General features: G+C 40.7%; 1 protein-coding gene across 2 annotated transcripts in view; it reads left to right on the top strand.

Annotated features, from left to right (window-relative positions):
* LOC146696539 (dual specificity testis-specific protein kinase 1) overlaps positions 1-16,522 on the top strand; it is a 28,431-nt gene extending 11,909 nt beyond the window's left edge. For both annotated transcript variants that reach the window (XM_085474656.1, XM_085474657.1), the window contains 8 exons: positions 4,410-4,603; positions 6,270-6,391; positions 8,328-8,376; positions 9,952-10,101; positions 13,157-13,330; positions 13,607-13,690; positions 14,229-14,315; positions 15,316-16,522. In XM_085474656.1, the coding sequence (XP_085330782.1) occupies positions 4,424-4,603; positions 6,270-6,391; positions 8,328-8,376; positions 9,952-10,101; positions 13,157-13,330; positions 13,607-13,690; positions 14,229-14,315; positions 15,316-15,420 (951 nt within the window). In that variant the 5' untranslated portion in view covers positions 4,410-4,423 and the 3' untranslated portion in view covers positions 15,421-16,522. The remainder of the gene's footprint in view (positions 1-4,409; positions 4,604-6,269; positions 6,392-8,327; positions 8,377-9,951; positions 10,102-13,156; positions 13,331-13,606; positions 13,691-14,228; positions 14,316-15,315) is intronic.
* Positions 16,523-23,147: the final 6,625 nt, after the last annotated feature.

Below are 23,147 nucleotides of genomic sequence, written 5' to 3'. Positions count from 1 at the left end.
AAGTCAACCTCAGTGGTGACTGTAACGGTTTATACATTTTGAAAAATCAATTGCAGTCTTGTAGCATGGGGTTAGGAACTTTTATTTTTATATATTTTTGTATGATTTCCAAAATCATTGGACAAAGAAATAATCGTTGTAATTGACACACAGTAAAAAAATTTTTTACATTGTTTCCAGAAAAGGTTCTGCTTTTCTTCAAAGCTGATGATTCTGTGATGATGACTTGGTTCTCAAAGGGTTACATCCCTTGCTAGAATCAGATATCCACAAGCTTTTATCTGAAGGTCACAGAAAGCTTTTTATATATTTTCATCACGGGATACACTTCAATTGAAAAGAGATCAACAGACCTGAGATCAGAGGCTGAAATAACCCTTCTAAAGAGGGTCAGTGGAACCTCATCTGCTATCTGTTTCAATTTCTTGGATTTGAAAGTGTAAATAACTGTAGGGATACATGCTGACATCGTAGTGTTGTGCTTGTGACTACACTTGTCAGTCTTGTCTTTTGGGAAGTTAATGTGTCATCAAGCTCATTACCTGGTGTTTGGTTTAATTTAGAGAAGATACCAGCCAAGACCCTTGTGTAATTCTTATTAAATTGGCTTCAAGTGGTAATACCTGAATCTAGGGAGACACTGCATTGATGTCACCTAATGACGTGAAATTCCAGCATTTGCACTTTTCCCAGTATGTTCCTTCTGACATTCTTCTGTGAGAATCCTCATGTTGAGAGGCAGAGCACTGAAGAAAAATGTTGCCCTGGTGCAAAGTGGTATTTATTTTGCAACTTTCTTGAACGTCATTCCTTATCAGCTGGAAGGACGTCATTGTGGTCATGGCCAGCATTACTATTCCTGTTGAGGGGGTGTATGGTCAGACAGGTCTAACTCACAGCGGGTTGTGATAACAACATATTCCGGCATTTTGTTTGCCTAACCTTCTCATCTTATGTTTGGGGAAAAACAGAAAAAAGACAAAGCTTGAGCTCTTAAACCTGTCATGGATCACTTGGAGTAACCAGAGCAGCCAAATTATTCTTTGCTTGATGAAAGACTGTTTAAATCTTTATAGCAGTGTTGAAGAGTTAATATGCAGTATGGTAGCACATTCTTATTCTGCCATCTAAATGTGGATGTTGTGGCTGGTAGAAGACAACGACAAGTGGTAAACCTAAAGTGAAGGCTTAAAAAAGTTCAGAACCAGCTTATGATGCAACACTTGGAATGTCCACCTTTTCCTGAAATGATGACTTTGGAGACAGCGGAGTGGAAAATGAGAGGGAGGATGAGAAAAGCAGACAGAAACAGAATGTGGAAACGCACAAGAATCTGAAACTGAGACATAAATCATGCAATGTGTTTACCTTCAGCTGTAAACGTAGCCATGTTGCTTCACTGAGTGTACTGTTAGCAGAGCGCACATGACAACACTTCCACTAAATTAATGAAAGTGGCTCTCACTGAATATGGAACAGCGCAAAAGTGGACTTCTGTTCAATTTTTTTTAATTTTTCACACAGTCCATTTTATTCAGGGAATTACTCCAGCAGCTTTTATAGTTATAGTTTCTTATCAGATTCATTTTGATGGTAAAACAGACCATTTGAAAGTTTAGGCTGAGATAGTTGGGGACAGACAGTGGATCAAAGAAACATGAAGTTCTCGCCAATGTTATTCAGTAAAATTTGCAAGTTTCCCCCAACAGTGCCAGAAATAATTTCATCTAGTTTCATTTAGTTACACTTCATCATAATGTGACAACAATGGAGTCTAAAAGCTTGCTGACAGGTTCGAGAGCACGACGTCCTTCATCTTACAAATTTGGGAACCGACCAGTCAAGATGAATAAGGAAGAGAGATGATGGATGGAGGCGGGAGAAAAGAGATGCGGAGAGATTGACAGTTAGATGATGGGGCTGCACTGTAAGCATTTCTCTCTGATAGTGCCAGAGCTGAAAGTGCAGTGATTGTTTAGTCTGAAGCCGAATGAACAAAAGCAGCGTGAATAGCTGGGGTTGATTCCCCCGACTTTATTGACAAAACCCTGCCAATTGTTTTAGCGTGTCAGCGCGCGCTTTCCACCAGCGTCATTGTAAAGGCAACTGAGATTGTTGTTGGGGGAAAAACAAACTGACCTTCACTGCTGTCACGCCAGCCCTGTGTGCCTGGAATTGGGTCAGGACTACCCACTTTGTGAAGGAACAGAGAGCAATCTTCACAGTGGGAACGTTATCCTACCCATCTGCACTCCAGAGTTACAACCAATATTTTGGAGAACTGAATGAAGAGAATAAGGAAACCATGCTTAATAGTTTTGGCACTATGGCTGGTTGCTCAACAGGCCTAAGTTCTTGCCATGGTAAGCCTAGTGTAGGGTCAGGGTTAGCACCTATGATGAATTAGACCTCATAGGATCTCAAAGAAAGAACTGTAAAGTCAGAAAGTTGACATGACTGGATATCTTTTTACATAGGTCTAAAACCATTACGTTAACTACAGTTTTATGAGAACAATGTTAATGGAGGTTTAGTTAGCCCACAGTAAGTGAACCGAAAGGTAAAACAGTTAAAACCAATGATGCGAGTGTCTAAACAAAAAGGTCTTCAAGTTAATGACCAGGAAGATAGTCAGGGATAGAGCACAGGACAAACTTTCAATAGTCCCTATGTGCTGATTTTCAATATGAAACTTGGGCTGGGGGTTGAGGAATGGAGGTCAAAGGGTGTGGGTTGACTCAGAAGTCCCACAAAACAACAAAACCCACAGTGCATAATTTGCCTCTTAATAACTTCTCTGGAGCCTTAGACACTAAGTGGGGAGTTTCTAGTAGACAACCTCAGAGCTGATTCATAGCCCCCGCTATGTTGGGGTGGATAGCTAGAAATAATAGATAAGCACTTTGGACATGATGAAACTTTGCAGTATACAGTTATTAGTATACTGTGTGTGTGTACGTATGTGTATGTGTGTGGCTTTTTTGTTGTCTTGCCCTGAGTTCACAGTTGAACACAAATGCAAACTCTAAGACACTGATCACTTCATCATCATATGGTGTAAGGGTCTGTGTGGACGTCTGCTGCCTGCCAGTCTTTTTGTGGACTTAGGCATGTTGACACTACACTACAATGCCCTAACGATAAACACGTTCTTCCAACTCACGTAAAGCAGACTTTCAAGACAGTTGAACAGAAATCTCCTCGTCTTTGTCCTTCTGATAACCGGACTTGAAGTTCTTGTTACTGTCTTAGCTCCAGATGCAGGACATATATAACTGTCTTATTTATTAGTAATTCACTGATAGTCCAGATTGACTCTTGACTGTGTTGTGTTGAAGATAGAAACTGTTACTAAACAATTTTTAGAAAGATTCTGTGTTCAGCAAGCAGCCCTGCCCTCATTTTAATCATTTTAAAAATCTTTTTTTATCACCTTTGCTGCAGCCTGTTAAGTGGAAGCATTTTCCCTCATCTATGCAGCCTAGTGTAAGTGTGAAATGATACCTTTTGTGAGCGTCTCGTTGATCTGTAGTTGCTTTCATGCTGTTAAATGCATAAATTGCCCTTTTGGTTGGTGTGTTCAGTTTAGCAGCAGTGAGCAAATACATATGCGCTCTAATTTTAAGAGCACTGAAAAAATGGCAAAGAATCATATTTTGCATGGTTGAATCTTAACAAGGTTCCAAGTAGAACTTCAACATGCAAGAAGAAGAAATGGGAGTTAGACAAAACTTTTTTTAGAGCATGCTGTTTATTGAAAATAACGCTTAAACTGAAACAGAGTTGGAATATGTTTATCACAGTGTGAACATAATTATCACAGATACTTTAAGGGCATGTTGTGAGCATGTCAATGGCATTTATATACTTTGCAACAACTGAATAATGGAGCCATAACCAGCTGCCTCTTTAGTGAGTTTGTCATCCTGATGATGAACTCCAGCTCCGCCATCATGGTCTACAGCTGGGAGGTTTAGTCCCTGCTCTGCAGCTTTGGAGAGCATCATAGCAACATCAGCCCTCCACCAACTCAGTGGAGCGGCTTTCTAAGATTTTGTGCCCTAAAGGTAATTTCAACATGTAGTCGAAGATGGTGGAGGTTTTGTACAAGCCTGCTTTAACTTGCCCTGACGTCGCCTAGAAAGACACTAGATGGAAAGAAGCAGTGTTAGCTGATTGGCCCTTTCAAGTCTAAGTCTCATTGGTGATGAGCCTAATTTCAAAAATACATTTAGCAAGACTGTCTACATTCCCAGAGTTTTTTATTTAACATTGCAGAGGCACAAAGTGATTCTTTTCTTGTCCTGTTTGTTGTGAAAATGAACTAATAACTATAATAACTAATCCCAGGACAAAAAACATTATTTTGTAGAGGGTTCACCCTAACTTTTCAGTCTCTGTTTTCCCAGCGGACATCTCCACGATGTGTGATGTGGATGTGTCATCAGAGCCCACCAGTCCCACCCTTTATGGTGAGTCTTCAGACAAATACTACCATGTGGAGCGATGGCAGAAGCTTCGCACGGCTGTCCGTAAACTGGAATTCTGGGAAAATTTCAGCGCTGAGCTAATCGGGAGTGGCTTCTTCTCCAAAGTCTATAAGGTATTTCTTCTGCCCCCTCCACCCTTTCTGTTTTGCCTTGTCAGCCTGCAAATGCCATCAGACCCTGCTTTGTCCAAGCCACTAATTGGGACATTCTTGCCATTCTGTAATTGGCCCACCAGCTTCGGGGACCTTTGATTTTCTGTACTCAACCCCAGCTGAGACCTTACATAATTATTCTGCTGGAACAGAGCTATTGGAAGAGCTATATTTTTTATACATTTAGACTTTGCCCCTGATGAAATGAGTTAGAAAGAGGCCATGGGATTTGTGAGTGAGTCAAAGTCAGCACTTTGCCCAGAAAGAGTGTGCTCTCTGATTTTGGACTTTTGTTCCAGTTGAGTCAACTTAGAAAGCTAAGCTTGTTTGTGGTCAACCGTGTAAATCGTTCAAATAGCTCTCTGTGGCTTTGGAGATGCCAATGATGGAGTAAGACTATTACCTCTTAGAAAAAAATTGAAAGTATAAAACGTGCGTAAGTTTTGCTAATATAAAAACAAATAAAGATTAAAAAAGTCAATCACAGTACAGTTGTGATTGATAAACTATCCATAGATGCCTTTTTTGTACCAAACAGTGAGCAAGTGTTTTAATATTAGAAAATTGGGTATTTTAACATGACAGTCTATGGGGATTAACTCTCTTTTGGAGCAATCCTCAATGGCCATTAGAGGAACTGCAGTTTTTTGCACTTCTATATTTGCCTGATTCTTTTCAGCTGCTGGGATTACTCAGGCTACGTTCACACTGCAGGCGAAAGCGCATCAAATCCGACTTTTTTGACTATGCGACCCATATCCGATCATGGTATGACAGTGTGAACAGCACAAATCCGATATTTTCAAATCCGACCTGGGTCGCTTTCGTATGTGGTACTGAATCCGATACATATCTGATGTTTTAGAAAGCGACTGCTGTTTGAATGGTTATGTCGCATTAAATCCGTCTTTTACGTCACTGACACAAGACAGACGCCAATTATCAGCGCCGGAGAAGCGCCCGAGAAGACATCGTGAACGCTTCCTGGCCATCCAGTGAAACTGTTGGGAAGACAACGTTGGAGAAACGTGAACATTTTATTTGTACTGTATAATCTGCAGATTCTGACAGAAATCTGCAACTATCCTTTGAAGCGCCGCTCCTCTCTAAAACAGGCCATATGAAAATAACAAAATAACTTTATAACTTAAAGCAAAATTGGGAAACGTAAAGTCCAAAACAAGTCTTTATATTAAGGCCATCAGTCAAACAATACTGTTTGGTCTGGGTCTAAACAGAGTGCGTTGTGTGTGACGTCTTCTTTTGCGCATGCGTGGCGCTTTGAGGGTTCACACTAGAGCGCGTTTGCTGTCACATTTTATTTGTAGTGTGAACAAGCAGACAAAAAAAATCAGATTTGATCAAAAAATCGGAATTGAGCTTTAAGACCTGCAGTGTGAACGTAGCCTTGGTTTACTCACTTTGATTTAGTTGTGCTACTGTCATTATCTACTGATGTGTTTGGTTTTATGTATTATCCTTTTTGCTGATGTGAACATGTTGGCAGCTGTGGATAAGTTATGCAGCGACAGCAGCTGTCACAGTATCCCCACTGTATCGCTTCTGGCCTCAGCATCTATAACCACCACTTCTTCCACTCCTGCTAACGGCCACCACTATCCTTTAGGTGATGCACAGGACCAATCGAAAAGTGATGGTAGTGAAGATCTACAAAAACGATGTGGACCAAGACAGCATTGTACGAGAGATCAGCCTGCTGCAGAAGCTCTCCCACCCCAACATTGTCAGGTAACAGCCCTCCCGTATCACCTGCATGCTGTACTCCTATTGTGGTGGTTAATCTAGCAGGCTCTGCTCTGCTCTGCTAAAAGCAAAAGAAAACGCTTGAGGATTTCCCTCCCAACACATGCAATCTCTCCTCTCTGTCTCACCAGGCTCTACACCCTCCCACTCATCACTCTTTTCTCCATCACAGCTTCACAGTCTGTAAATTGGGTAGCAGGATTGATGGCAGTTGTAGTTATTGTGCAATGGCAATACCTTTACACATATTTATATTTAGTAGTACTAAACAGTTTTAAAGGGTTCACAGTGTTATGGTAATTTTGTTGACAATTACTGAAAAAATGGACTCCCAGGGCATCGTGTACAATAAACAAAGGCAGGCAAATATACAACACTTCCATATATGCACAAAATCCGAATATCTGTTTTCTCATCAGGAATATTTGTCAAAATGCACACCCACTCATCACTGTTATATAATAACCTTCATATGGTACCAGTTAAGTATTAATGTAATGCTTTTTTCCCCCTTGGGATTTCAAAATAAACAAACACAAGTATCCATTTTGCAAAAGTGAGGTAGGTTTGATGGGCTCCCTTGGGCTGCAGATTGCCAAATTAACATTAGATGAGCTGGAAGATGTCCTGGATTTGTTCACAGCTTTAACAGTGATTATATTTCCGAGTGGCCAAAAACAACCAGGCAATTCTAGCTGGCAAACTTTGATAAGAAATCTGCTGTTTTTCTTTTGCTTATGGTAGTATAAAAAATGATGCTGGTGCATGGCCGTTGAAAGATACACAGAGCAGGGATTGTGAGCATAGTAGCAGAACTAAATATAATTGGTACATGTGATCTGAACTAACAAGAGGAAGAGAGAAAAATCGCTTGTAGTCATTTAACTAGCTTTGTTTCTGAATATAAACTACTTCACTTGGAAGTTGGTAGTTTGGTAGCATGGTGTGTAGCCTTATGTATGTAAATGAGACCCTGGTGCTTTTATTTGCAGCAGTGGCATAAGGTGCAAAGCCAGGCAGACTTAATGTTTGCCTAAGCAATCGCACTTTAGCCATTTAGCAAGGTCAAAGTGGTAAGGTTATCAAAGAGTAGCTCATTATCGTACAGCCAGCTGTGATGACAGCAGTACCTTGCACGCACCGATCTGTGTAAGCTAAAGTCAAAAAGATATACGAGTGATATTTCTTGGAGTTATCAAAGACGTCGACCGTTTGTGTGAATCAATTAATAAACAGGGCCTTATTTTAATTGTTCCTAAATTTATTATGTAAGTTCAGTTAAGTTCATTTAAGGTCACTTTACAGATGGGCAGGACTGATCATGTACAAGCTGCCTAGTTCCTCCTAATGTTATAATTTTATTATTAGCCATAGCTGGTAATATACTTCTTACATGGCTTAATGGCTCATAGTTAAACAGTTAACATTTGTGCCTCCAGATTAACATTTATGACTGTTTAATACTTCAATGTTGTCGATACAGGGGCTTTACTGACCTTGTGAAATTAATTGAAGTGTACATTGGTGTAAACAACAACTACATGCTACTGACGAGGGGAGAGGCTGTGTGTGCATGTCTGTCTGTAGCTCTGCTGTTTGAAGTTGTGTGAAGGTGGCACTGTTGGTATCAGTATTGTTGCAAATGAGATTATCTACTCTACCTTACTATATACACTATCAAATCCATAAAGGAAAGGATATGGCATTCTTTATTTTCCTATTGATACCATGTTTTTTTGTATTTTCATCAAATTTGTTAACAGTTTCGGCTACAAACAGGATTCTAAAAATTTACCACCAAAAATCTTCTTGTAATGTAGACATTGTTCCCTCTGGTTTGAGTGGCATTTCCATAAACTTCCATACACTTTATTTCAATAACAAGACAAACAATTGATTAACACAGCTCTGCTTATTCCAGGTATTTGGGAATATGTGTGAAAGAAGACAAACTCTATCCAATCTTAGAGGTGAGTTCCACTCATTTTTCGCCTATTGTGAGTCATTGTTAAGGTGTATACCTGCAGGCTGGCTCTGTTAACACAACAAATAACACTGATATGAACTGAGAGTGATAATGAAATGGTGAAAGAGTTCATAGGTAACCAAACTGGGTTTGCTGCTATCACGCTGACAAATTACATCTCCTCAGTTTCTTGTTTCAAGAAGAAATTGATTATTGATTATTGATTAAAAAAAATCTTTTCATTTTAGAATGAATAGCCATTTATTTTTATGGGATTTTTTTTTTACTACGACATTTTATAGTATGCCATTGTTCTACACAGATAACAGGGCGGTGAAAGCAACAAAAGCCATGTACTGCCACAGTAATCTAAGAATTATTTTAAATGCTTGAAGACACAGTATCTATGTGGGCAACAATGTATGATAGCATGTTTTTATAACAAGTCTTCTTGACTGTTTAGAAAAGTTGGACTTCGCCACTGTTCTACACGTAGCTTTAGTGACAACTGCCTCGAGCCTTCCATCGTGTTTATTTTTTAAATAATATTTGAATAATTGGATATTTTGGTAAGGGCTGTAATGCCATCACTTGCTAGATAGCTTAGTTAGCAAGTTGATCTGCTATTCCCTGTAATATTATAGGTGATGTAAATTTTGACTAGCAAACAACAAAAATAGGCTTAAAAATAATTTAGCTTACAAAATAGAAGTAGTGGCTTCAGTGTTCGTGTCTTTGAGGATAACTGAACAACAACAAAAACAACACCTCAAAGCGACCATGCCGTAAATAAATATAATTTTAGGTCTTGATATAATTTACGTTGTTATACTCATTGAATTTTATATTTAATTACATTCATATAAATTGATAAAGACCAAAGCTAATTTTTGTATCAAACTTTATTTTTGCCATCAATCTGACCATTTTAACTTTTTAGCACGTCCAAATTTGCTTTCTCTCTTTCTTCTTATTTTACAGCTTAATACCTCCCCAAAAGAACTTTTAAATTTATTGTTAAAATTTTTATTAAAATAAAAAATGATTAAATAGAAAAAAAGTAAATTAAAAATGTGCTGCATAACAAGAAAGCTCTCCTTTTACATTGTCAAGTCAAGTCAAGTCAAGAAAGCCTTTATTTGTCACATGCAAGTTGCCCTGCAGCGAAATGGGACCCCCCCCCCCCCAACCTTACATACACAACACAGACATCACATGGGGAGACAGGTCGGAGACCGGTAGTATTATGGAAAAACACTGAAATGTACAATACAATGGGCAAGACGAGGAGGGGAAAAAAAGAGACCTCTTCTCATGCATGAGAACAGAAAACAAAAAAAAGAGCACATAAATGTCCACATCACAACATCATGAAACACGTGACAAGTAACAGGGGTGGGTAAGGGGTGGGAAGTAAGCCGATCCAGACACAGCCATTGGAATAAACTAATTTGTCTAATTTATTTTACAATAATGTGAAAATGATTTTATTTTTTGAAGACAGTTTCTTGTTACAAGAAAAACCTTTTAATAGAAAAAAGTGAAAAATAAATCTTCATGTATTTCCTGGATGTTTCAGTATGTAAACGGTGGCTGTCTGGAAGAGCTTCTGGCCAGGAAAGACGTTCCCTTGTGCTGGAGAGAGAAGGTGGACTTGGCCTGTGATATAAGCAGAGGAATGATCTACCTGCATTACAAAAACATTTATCACAGAGACCTCAATTCTAAGGTGAGGCACACAATTAAACTGATTTGCTTTGATTTGGATTGATTTGTTTGTTTTTGTTCATATTTTAACTGCACTTTTTTTTTTTATTAATAAACTGCTCAGGTTAAATAATTTTCAGTCCAGAATAGAAACCTGTGATCTCCTAGTTTCAGTTAAATGAGCACACCCTGACATCCTTTCTAGGCCGCTCTGTAACAATCACGAGGCCTTGCTGAGAAGCTGGTGTGTAGGTATGCTTGTGTGCGTAGGTGCTGTCCCTCCTCCAGTTGCCAGGCTTCCCTGAAGAAGCAGTCAGTAATGCGGAGTCACAACATGATGACAGTCACTATTATCGTGTAAAGAGGTTGTTGCTATGTAAGTGCTGTTGCTGCACGTATAACTGCTGCTGGGACTCCCCCACCCTTACCCCACGCATGTTACCCTGAGGCTACTCTTTTGGCTCTGTCCTCGTGTTTTTTGTCAGGCTTTGTTGGATTTACGTCACAGAAACCTGATGGATGCATCCATGATGTTGGATCAACGTGGGAGAATTACAGGCTAGGCAACCACTGCTAACAGACCAATAGAGTAGCAGAAATCTTGAAACAGATGTTTAATGTCAAAAGTGATGATGAAAATGGCTAGCCTCTTTTTTTAATAAGCATTTCAGATGAATGATATTAGAGCAGATTATCTGTCATAGATGATTAAACAGTATAAACAACATATTATACTCAAATAAGTCATTTAAAAAAGTATTGCTGTATAAAATATCACAGGGTCACAAATGAGTCCACTTAAGGTCAACCTTAGGGTCACTCGAGGATTTCTGTGCAGTGTCTAATATGATGTTTGTGAGTCTGCTTTTATGTATTTTATACTGAGTGAGATGAGCTTTATGTTGCATTTAGTTTGTAATGGCTTTGGAGATTTAAGTTAGAAGACATTAAGATGACTTTAGCAGTTACCCTTAAGTGAATCCTTAGTATTGAAATGATCTGAGATATTTAGACCCTGTGTTGAATGTAAATAAACACAGAATGCAATGAGAAAATGTACCATTTCAGGAAAATATTCATTTTGAATTCACTGGCAGCAGGACATCTCAAAAAAAGCTGAGCTGACCCCACTGCAGTCCAGACCTTTCACCATCACAAAACATCAAAATATGACAAAAACAATGCAAGACTGTTGAGCATCCTCTGTCAGACACGAATTGGACATCATTCCTCTCCCATAAGTCCATCAGCTGGTCTCTACAAATCCCAGACATTTACAGATTGGTGTTAAAAGAAAAACAGCTACACAGAAGTAAACACAGCCACGTGGCAACTTCTTTTTAGACATGTTGCTGTCATGAAATTGAAAATGAGCAGATGTTTTTCTGAAATTTTAAATATTTTATGCTTTTCATCTTCAGTTATGAGTAAAATATGGGTTTATGAGATTTCCAAATCATTGCATTCTCTTTTTTACACTTCATGCAGCATCCAGACATTTTCAGAATTGGTTTTGTATTTTGTAGGCTTCCTGCTTTTTGCCCCATGAATGAAATGACCAGATAGGTGTGATTTACGTGAAAATGCTAATATATTGAGACGCACCGACAGTCATTTTGTTCTATTTCAAGCCAGTGGTGATACAGTTGTTGGGTACTTAATTCCACTGCCAATACCAACATTCAGTTCAAGTGTGAATTTAAAGTAAGAAAGGCCCCGAAGTCACGTCAGATGACTTAGCTAATAGTTACTTGTAATTATTAATCTAATTAACAAGTAATTTCATTACTAACATATTAATAAATAAATATAATTATTTAAGTCTGAGATTAAATCAGAGAACTGTATGTGTGAGCTCTGAGCTGCTAGCATTAAAATAAGAAAAGTGTTTAGTAAGGTTATACTTCACATGAGAACTCTGTGCTGGCCACTAGAAAGACTGCAAGTTCATGGCAGTTTTGTGTACACTTTACAGACCAGGAAGTTCAGTTTATCTCTGTGTCTGAGTCATTTTTCCTTATGATTTGTTGACAACTTCCAAATTAAAAAATATCCACAAATATTTATGATATAAAACACATGTCGTTCAGCTTTATCTCAACTTAGGCCGCCTGGTCTGTGGTGAAAGAAGCATTTATTGAAATTAAGTTGCCAACTTGACAAATCCACTTAGGTTGGTAGATGTGTGCAGTTTGTGATGTCAGTGCTTCAGGATGTCCAAAAGGCCAGTTGCCTCCCAGATCCCCTGAACTAATCCAGTCTTTGTTAAAGTGTCTGTGAAAGTTACACTTGAATGAAAATTTTAGCTTTTTGAGTAGTTGGTCAGGTTCTTGTGTTACTGGGGATTTTCGACTTAAGTTCCCCAAATTGTTGCCTTGCTTGGCAGAGAGGTAAGGGGTTGTGGCTAAATTTAGAGCTGGAGTCTGGGACTGAAGTAGTTTTCCTCCACGTAATGTCACGTAATGACAGGCTGCTGGATGGAAATAGCTTCATGTGCAGTGGGAGCCAAATGGCAACTGTCACTTCCACACACGCCCAGCGAATCTTAAAAACAGAAGAAAATGGGTTTACATACATGCAGAGCAATGCATCAACGTTATACCTTTACATTGCAGACCTGCTGTTATTATGCAACAACAGCTCTGAGCTGCTCTCCCACTTCCTGCCTCTGATCACACTTTCTGCTCTCAGCCTCTAAACTCAAGTCTAGCAGGGTTTGTCTTTTTCCACAGTTTGCTGGTCTTATTAACATCTAAATATGAAGGAACCAGTCAGTGTGATGGAGGCTGGCCTTTGGCACACTGAATCTCTGGTCGGTCAGTTATTTAGTCGGCTGAAAAGGTGCTGCCAGCAGATCCTTTTGAATCTATTGACAAGTGAAGAGACTGTTTGTGACTGTGTGGCAGTGATTCCAGGAAACACATGCATTACACACAATAGAAGCCCAAACAAAGACTAAAGACGGTGGAAAAAACAAGTGGTTGATGGTCCTGGTTGTTCAGCCTTACACTGCCCTCTGCTGGGACAAACATCCCATTGCAGTCCTGCTCCTCAGTGTCCTCCTCGTGTATCTGTAGAACTGCCTGATCCGGGTGACGTCTCGGGGACGAGAGGCTCTGGTGACAGACTTCGGCCTGGCCAGGGAGGTGGTGGAGCTGCCAGTGAAAGACACCGGCAGGAAACTCTCTCTGGTGGGCTCGGCTTTCTGGATGGCCCCCGAAATGCTCCGAGGAGAGCCATATGACCGCAAGGTAACAGTCCTGTTTCTCGTATCAGCATGTGTTACACACAATAAGTATTTTTGCTGTTTTTTAGCATTACATTTTTTCTTATATGTCAGACAGTGTATTTATTAAGATGATACAATAAAGTAATGCAGCACATTGTGGGAAGCTGCATCTTTAATGTAAAATGGCAAAAGTCAGATTTATTTATTTTATTCTTTGAAGTATTTTCTGATATGTTTTTTATGTTCTAAGAGGAAGACAAAAAAAACCCCAATATGTTTGATGTCTGACTTATTCCAGGTGGATGTTTTCTCCTTTGGCATTGTGCTCTGTGAAATCCTGGCCAGGATCCCTGCTGACCCTGAAATACTCCCGAGAACACAGGTAGAGCTCACTGTACCACAGCAAAGACTGTGTGCTGCTGACGTGTAACGTGAATATTCACATGTGAGAGTTAGCTATTGCCCACTTTTACTAGTTAACTAGTTAAAAAGATGTCTAAACAACCCTGAGACTTGCTGAAAAAGTAGAAGAATGGAATGTCTCCAATTTAAAATGTGGATGGAGTGGATGTGTGGCTATCTGCTCACTGCTAACCATGGAGCTAATGTATTTAAAAAGAGTGTGTTAAATTAAATCGATGCGTTTAAGTTAGCTCAAACATGGTCCATGACGCGTTGACTCGTGGGCTTACCGACTTTATAGATATGTGACTGGAAGTGTGGTTGTGACAGTGACGTCTTTTAAAGCTGATGATTGGCTGAGCAGTGTAGTGCTTGGGGTTTGTGATTAACTCAAGCCAAGCTGTGAAAGATACAAACTGATGTAATTTTAGCACAACTTAGCTGACAGAACATTTTTGTATGCGCAGTGAAATATTTCTTGTTATGACACATGGACTGTTGATGTTGATGTGTTTCAGGACTACGGGCTGGATGTGAAAGCTTTCAGGGAACTGGTGACAGACTGCCCACAGCGCCTCCTGGAGTTGGCAGCCAGCTGTTGTATGGTATGTGGATCAGAGGAGATGGAAGACCTGAAAATGCTTGAAGTAAAAGTCATGATATACATTTATACTTTGAAATATTTCGTATGTTTTTCAAGTCATAAAAGGACGTCTTGCTTAGGGAGACTTTGCTTTATTTTGACTCAAAATAAATTCAAATTGAGGAGCTGATGAAAAATTGTGGATTTTCTCTTCCTGTTGTTTCCCTGTGTGCTATATTTCCATTTATTCCACAAGTTTGGAGCATTTTGCGTCACTTCAGTTTTCTGCTGTTTCTAGTGGGGACTGAGTTTCCAGCAGGTAGAATGTACTTTGGCAGGCTGCGTGATCCTCCACACTTCGGGAGTTCAGCTGCTGCCAGCAAGCTTAGTTCCAGCTATTCTGTCTTATGCTTTTGTCTCAGGAGCCAGGTTGCTGTGCTCTCTATCATTTCGCTGGCAAGCTTGATTTTGTTAGCAGGCTTTTACAACTCTCACTGGTTTGGGAATGAGATTATTCCTGTTGATCAATTTGTTGTCAGTGTGGACAGCCAGGTGCTCATACTCCTCCACCACATCAACTTCCTGCCCCAGCACAGACACCACTCATTCAGCCATCCTCTTTCTTTTGAAGCCGGCGATTCCTCCCTGACCACTCCAAAAAGTCATCCTTTTTGTACTGAGGCTGTGGTGTGTGGTGCTAGAGGCAGCAGAGGGCTGAAACTCGACATGTTAAAGAAACATTCAGCTCATTTGCTGCCTCCAGGCTGCACCCTGGCTGTCTGTAACCAGTGATTTCTTCAGTCCACTTATTTTGCTCTGCTCGAGTTTGCCCTCCAGTCTCTTCTTTTAGGAAACCTTGTGATCGCTACAACAATCACATCAGCAAAAAGCCTCCAAGTGTCAGACATGACAGTTCTTAATACTAAGCTGTGAATATTAGGGCCTCTGTACTTTCCACCAAGGTTTTCTTATAAGTTGTGAAACTCACCTGTTTTTCTTAATTTCCTCTCTCCCAATCTAAGGTGGAGTCCTTCCGACGGCCAGCATTCACAGAGCTGTTGGATGATTTAGGAGAGGTTGCTGAGACCCTGGAACTTCCTCCCAAATCTGACGTGGATACAAGCTGAGCAGCGGATCAGGGAAGCCCAGCATTAGGACCGCAGACTGTGGGATTACTATTGCTCACTGTCTGGACAGGAAGCAGGACAGATGTGAATTAAAAAAATAAAAATGAAAAAAAAATATGGAAGTTTTTGTGGCATCAACTCTTCTCCTCTGAGGTGCTGCAGACATTCAGATCTAGATGTTTTTTCAGGGCAGTGGATGTTCCCGACTTGCCATGGACACTTTGATTTGACCCAGCAGTGTTCACATGATTATTAGTTCAACTTGTACTGTTATTGGTCTTGACTAAAAGGGCCCTCTCCTCCCACTCGACTCTGGTGTTTGTGATTTGTTTGTAACCGACGGCGCAGACCAAATCAGGCCTGTTGATATATTTTCCTCTTGTCTACTCTGCCTTTGTCGTTCCAGTAGGAAATGAGAAAGCTCTGCTCTCTATTAGGCTTTCAATAGTGACATAACTTCATACACAACGAGGATCAAAAATAGCCGTGGAAACATGATTTTAGGTTTGATTTTGAGAGTTGGTTTCATGTTAACAATTTATAGGCACGCTTACGAGTCAGTATGAGTCTAAGATATTTATTTTCATGAAAAAGTTCTTTTTATCGTATACCGAAAACTTCAAACATATCCCCTTTTTCTAGCAACAAGACTTTTTTTAAGCTTCTGGATTGTCAGGTGATTTTACAAAACAAAAAATTCCTATTTTGTTGTTATTTTGTGCAGTTACTCTGAGCTGAATGTGTGTATGTAAATAGTCAAGCTTTTCTCATTTTATTTTTTAAATCTGGCACCTTTTATGGGGTTTGACAGGGTCCATAATCTTTTCAGTTTAATCTGTTCTGGTTTTGTGTGTGGTCTCAAAAACTTTTAGGCAGCTACACTACCAACTCTTTTGGTTTCTTATCCTTTAAAAAATATATTTTCTGCCTTTTTTGATGAAAAATAAAACTTTTATTTCTTGTTTAGCAGTATAGCTTTCTAGATTTGAAAGTATAAATATTCATCTGCTTTCAGAAGTTTCTGATTGATCCTTCCAGTATGGGAAACAAATGGAACCATTTTCATTTGAACTACTTAAATAAACATGGAAAATAAACTTTACTTGTGTCTTGTGGTCCCTCTCATTTGCTCCGCCTCTCCGTGTATGTACATGAAGCAATGCCTTTATTGAAGGGAGATTCTGTCATACTCTATAAGGAAGGATGATGAGGCTGATCTAGCAGAGCTGTTTCACTTTCCTTTAATGAAAAGTGTGAAGAGGTTGGCTGCAGTTCTGATGGGGATGCAGCAGAGGGTGCACATGAGCTAGAACTCAATGAATGGACCTAAAATCAGCTCAGTTTAGAAGAAAAAGCCCACATTTGATTTTAGCTGTCTTAAGTACAGAATTCTAATAAAGCTCAAGGTGCTGTGACATCCCAATTATTGCCTGATTCAGTCCTGGACTGGTATTTGTAGTTGTTTAGTCCTGTGAAAAGCTAAACACGCCCTGTATCGATAGATTGTAGAATAACAAAATTCACAAGAGTTCCCACCCTCTAGAGTTGGAAGTCACCATACTCTGACACCACTGCCAACAACAGTCCTATAACTTACAAAACATTACTCTAGAAGCTGATCTGAGGTCAGTTTGCTGGGACATCCACTCCTGGGATGAATGTGTGTCAACACACAGCTGAATAGTCCAAACCAAACCGTCAAAACAAAACTGCTTTCACAGAGGTGCTCACACTTGCTCACGTTCAATTCATCAAGTGCATTTGATTAGAAGGACCTGGCTGCTACTTACCCACTTAATTTCCATGGAAACAGAAAGGCTGTTCTTAGTTTCACATAGAGATATATAAGCAATTCTGTGTGACTGTGTGTTTTGCATGTATCCTTGTGCATCTTTGTTTTCCCTGTTGTTGAAGATAGACTTTTTAATACTTTATAGGCAAAGAAAAACAATAGGAAAAAAGAAACAAACTCTTCCTCTAATGCCCTGTGTTGCTATGCATCTGTGATGTGCGGTGTATTCTTGGACTAACTTTCTGATAAATGTCTTCTGATGGCCACTGTCACATGCTGAGAACAGCCTGTAGTTTATTTGTTGAACAGAGGAGCCTGGTACGAGGATAGACTGATAAATGCAACACCGATGAGTCAGCTGGAACAGGAACCAGAGGGGAGCCTTTAATGGGAATATGATGTAAAACAGTATCCGTCTAGCCTTGAAAAGTGGAATGAAGTCACTGTCCAAGTTTCCCCTGGCTGTTGCAAAGCCTGAATGGTTTTCCCCCATTAATGTTCCTTTGCAGATTACACTGTCAGAGTGCAGCAAGTACAGGAGCAGTGAAGTCGAGGCAAAAGGGTTCTAAGTTTGAAGGCCTTAAGATAAGAGATAAGATAAGATAAGATAGAACTTTATTAATCCCTCGGGTGGGTTCCTCTGGGAAATTCGACTTCCAAAAAAAGCACAGCAACGACCGAAGTTACAGTTACAGAATTGTTATATATATATACACACACACACACACACACACACATAAATACAGAGACAAATATAAATAAAATATACAAAGGGGATAAATAGAATAAATAGGAATAAAAAATAAAAATACAAGTGAATTGCACATTTCAAGTATTGAGTCTATTGCACTGTTGACTATTTACAAAAAGTATTGCACAAGGTATTGTACAGTGAGGTGAAGAGGCACTACAGCTTAGTTGTTCCCCCCTCCTTTGTCCTCCTGTTTCCCCTCCCTCTCCCCTCCAGAGAGGAGTTAAACAGTTTGATGGCGTGTGGGACAAAGGAGTTTTTAAGTCTGTTAGTTCTTGTCTTGGGGAGAAGCAACCTGTCACTGAACAGACTCTTCTGATTGTTTATGGCCGTGTGCAGAGGATGCCCAGCATTGTCCATAATGTCCATCAGTTTCTTTAATGTCCTTTTCTCTGCCACTGTCACCAGAGTGTCCAGCTTCATGCCGACCACAGAGCTAGCCTTCCTGATCAGTTTCTCCAGCCTGGATGAGTCCCTCTTTGCTGTGCTGCTCCCCCAGCACACCACAGCATAGAAAAGTACTCCAGCAACCACCGACTGGTAAAACATCCTCAGGAGCTTCCTGCAGATGTTAAAAGACCTCAGCCTCCTGAGGAAGTACAGTCGGCTTTGGGCTTTTTTATACAGGTGCTCTGTGTTGCATGACCAGTCCAGTTTATTGTCCACCCACAGCCCGAGGTACTTGTACTTGTTGACCACCTCCACCTCCTCCCCCTCTATCTGAACCGGCAGTGGACCTTCTCTGGACCTCCCGAAGTCCACAACCAGTTCCTTAGTCTTTGAGGTGTTGAGTTGCAGGTGGTTTGTGTGACTCCATGCGACAAAGTTCCTCACCAGACTTCTGTACTCCTCTTCCTGATCATCCCAGATACACCCCATGATGGCTGTGTCGTCTGCAAACTTCTGAATGTGGCATAATTCAGAGTTGTAGCAGAAGTCAGAGGTGTACAGGGTGAAGAGAAGAGGGGACAGCACAGTTCCCTGTGGTGCTCCTGTGCTGCTGACCACAGTGTCAGACATGATATCCTTCAGCCTGACGTACTGTGGTCTGTCGGTGAGGTAGTCGGAGATCCAAGCCACCAGGCAGGGGTCCACCTCCATCCTGTTCAGTTTTTCCTGAAGCATACAGGGCCGGATGGTATTAAAGGCACTGGAAAAGTCAAGAAACAGGATCCTGACCGTGCCTTTTCCCCCATCCAGGTGTGAGTGGGCTCTGTGTAGGAGGTACAGGATGGCATCCTCCACTCCGACACCCGCCTTGTATGCAAACTGTAGTGGGTCCTGGGCATGTTGTACCTGTGGTCGGAGGAGGTTGAGGAAGAGCCGCTCTAGAGTCTTCATAAGATGTGACGTCAGTGCCACCGGTCGGAAGTCATTCAGCTCATTGGGCCGGTTCTTTTTGGGGACCGGGACGATGCAGGATGTCTTCCAGGGGGCGGGCACTCTCCCCAGTCGCAGACTGAGGTTGAAGACTCGTTGTAGCGGCTCCCCAAGTTCAGCAGCACACGCCTTAAGCATCCTAGGACACACCTTGTCTGGGCCTGCTGCCTTTCTGGGGCGAAGCTTCCTCAGTTGCCTCCTGACCTGATCCACTGTGACACTGGGAGATGGGGGGAGATGTCTTGCTGCTGAGAGAGGGATTGGAGGAGGGGGGTGTCATGGTGTCAGGAAGGGGGGGAAGCGAGGGAGGCAGGAGAGTGGGGAGAGGACTCTGTAGTGAAGGTGAGGGTGAGGGTGGGGGGGGTTGTGGGCTGGTCAAACCTGTTGAAGAAGTTGTTGAGTTCGTTTGCCTTCTCCACAGTCCCCCCCACTGTGCTTTTCTTGGTGTTGTGGCCTGTGATGGTTTTCACACCATTCCAGACCTCCCTCATATTGTTCCTCTCCAACTTCTGCTCCACCTTCCTCCTGTAGGTGTCCTTTGCTTCCCTCAGGCAGCGTTTCACCTCCCGCTGTGCTGCTTTCATCTCCTCCTTCACTTTGCTCCTGAAAGCCTTCTTCTTCATGTTGAGGACAGCTTTGACTTCCTGTGTTACCCACGGTTTGTTATTAGGATAACACCGTACCGTCTTAGCAGGGGCGACTGTGTCCACACAAAAGTTGAGGTAGTCTGTAAGACAGTGTGTCGCCCCCTGTATGTCCTCACCATGTGGGCTCAGGAGCACATCCCAGTCTGTGGTGTCATAACAGTCCCTCAGAGCATCCTCCTTTTCTGGGGTCCATCTCCGGATGGAGCGCGTTGTGACAGGCTGCCTTTGGACGAGGGGTGTGTATTGTGTATTGCCTTGTAGGCAAACCAGACACAAGTTATAAAACGTGATGAATTACTTATTAGCTGAATATAAATGATTGTCACACAGACCTCACCTGAACCTGAAAAGGCATTCACAAAACAGCAGGGAAAATGTATCCTCTACAAATAATACATGTTTGTGTTGGGACATACCCTGCTCTGGAGGAGGTTATTTTCCAGACTTCAAAATAGGAGTTAACCCTGAAGTTACATGGATAAGATCAAATCCTACTTTGTACCTTAAGGGGTTACAATAAAGGTTATCGTCTAGTCATAATGTGTCCTTAAAAACACGATTTGTTCATGTTGATAATCTAGTGGTTGTGATTATTAACAGTACAGAATATAGATAAAAGTTGGATATAGCGTGTCTGTAAGGCTCCAATTGGTCTCATTGTAAAGCATGGTGCTTTTGAACTCTTGCCATCTTGGTGTTTTGAAACTAGATGTTATGAACGAGCAGATCAGGTGGGGAATTCACATCCACATTCAGCAACACTTGACAGTTCTTTTTTCTGAAACTTGGAATGACCAAAATTTACTAAATTTCAATAGCAGTAGTGAATCTTGCCCTCACTGTTCATTTCTGCCATTTATGACTGACATGCAAAGACATACAGTATGGGTCATTTTATTTCTGCTTTGAAGCTCTCGATTACATAAACCAGAATCTTAACTCATACTCCTCTTTAATTCTTTCCAAGTGAAGATCTAACAAACACGCTGCTTTTATGTTGATTGCTCGAGCACTTTCTACCATCCTGTGAGCTCTTGACCATGTTAATTGTGAGTGTTTGAAGCGAGGCTTTCCAGCATAATCAGTGTTGAAACATAATACAAATAATTCCAATTAATGGACCAAAGCAAAGCTTCCCTTTGAGGTGTTGTGAAAGACACGCTTGTTTTCTCCTGCCTCTCAGGACTGCATAGTCATTCATTGGCTTTATTTTTAGTGCTAAGCTGATATGAACACACCATGCAAACACATCAAAAGATCATGAAAGATTGAGTGGCTCCTTTCAGGGTTTTAAAAACACGCTCCATCTGCCCTCACCTTCGCTCCCCAACATCAGAATATAAACAAAAGGCTTGATGAGAATGAATTATGTATCACTGATCTGTTTTCTTTGTATGGGTGTGTTTAATTTGAGGAGAATGATTGGCTATGTAAGGTCAGACAGAAGAAGCGTGCTAGACGGTGGGTTTCGTAATGTAATCTAACTACTTTTTCATGGCTTATACACACACACACACACACACACACACACACACACACACACACACACACACACACACACACACACACACACACACACACACACACACACACACACTTGTTAAATGGACTGGTTCTTATATAGTGCTTTTCTACTCTATCTGAGCACTCAAAGCACTTCATACAACTTATTAATTCACCCAATCACACCAGCACTGTTTCTAAGCTGTTAGTGCCTATCTAACATTCATACATGCATCCACACTTCAATAGATGCATCGGAGAGCAACATGGAGTTAGTATCTTGCCCAATGATGTTTGCCATGCAGACCAGGGGGAAGCCAGGAATCAAACCACCAACTTTCCAATCAGTGGATGACCTGCTCTACTGCCTGAGCTACAGCCACTATACACTATATTTATTTCTAAATAAATATATAGTAACATATTTAACCTCATACAACTAATAAAGTGCCAATGTCCACAGTCCTAGAAGAGAAAGCTCAGCCTTTAATTTGGAAATAAAGCCCATGAGGCTCAATCTGTGACCTGTGAAGAGATGGTGAAGGGTGTGGATGTGCCCTTAAGGTTCTAACTTTCCACTCTGGTTACTAGCTTCAGACAGTGGAAGGTCAATGGAAAACACCCTCCACTGAATGCCACAGACAATAAAAAAGAAAAGCATTTTAAGAGCTTATAGTGGTAAAAATGCCGTCTGTTAGGTTTAAGTGGGAACCTCTGTTGCCAAAAATGAAGCTAACATGTAACAACACTTTAACAGTCACATGAGGCTGTCTTCAAAAGTAAAGCAATCCCCATCATCTTGTTAAGTGATGATGTAACAATCCCATTTCTGGAATCAAACATCTGTTATGTTGGATGAAGCTCTCGCCTTCTTAATGCACTCGTTGGTCTCTCTAGGACATGAGCCCCAGAATCAGTTGTTATTTTAGGCCTCAGCACTATTCAAATATGTATGAATAGTGTATGGACACCAAATATTTTCTGCAAATTAAAGTGTAATGTCATTTGTCCATCTTTTATATATAGTCTATGGTTAGGTGCATAATTTACCTTTTACTTTCCCTTTTATTTGGGATAAGATTGCATGTATAATGTAAATGTGGTTAATTAGTTCGTAATGACCTGATGAGAATTAGCATTAAACTTCTGTTTAATGTCTGCTGCCAAAAGCCATGCACAGTACACAGATGCTGGTGTGCTGTTGGTGTGAACTACCCAGGCTGTCCACAGGGTGGAAGTGTTTGCTAAAGCAACAAATACTGACATTTGTTAAGTGGAAACAGTATTGTTTTAAGGAAACAAACAAACAAAGAAATATGTAGTGTACAGCAATGGGTTTGTTAAGATGACTTCAGTTTCATTTGCTCCACTAGGTTCATAATCACAGCTCAGGGGTCAAGAGTTTCAAGTCTGTCACTTGCACACTGATTGGACCTCACAGCAGTGTCTCTCAGTTATTTCTCCACCATTCTTTGATACATCCAGATTAATTATCACTCCTTGCAAGGTATATTTATATAGTGAGCAAGCCTTTGACTCTGGCTTTAATTAGGATAAAGACATTTTATGATGAAACCTTACCTTTTAAAACAGCAGGTCTCTTTTGTCTAAAGCAGCACATAAAGTTGACTTTGCCCTGAAGAGGAACATGTGG

Source organism: Copadichromis virginalis, linkage group LG12 (assembly GCF_057382275.1).
Source record: "Copadichromis virginalis isolate Kocher_CV1m ecotype Utaka linkage group LG12, C_Virginalis_male_GT1.1, whole genome shotgun sequence".
NCBI lineage: Eukaryota > Metazoa > Chordata > Actinopteri > Cichliformes > Cichlidae > Copadichromis > Copadichromis virginalis.
The sequence above is the reverse complement of the archived record's forward strand: the minus strand, read 5'-3'. Positions and strand labels throughout refer to the sequence as shown.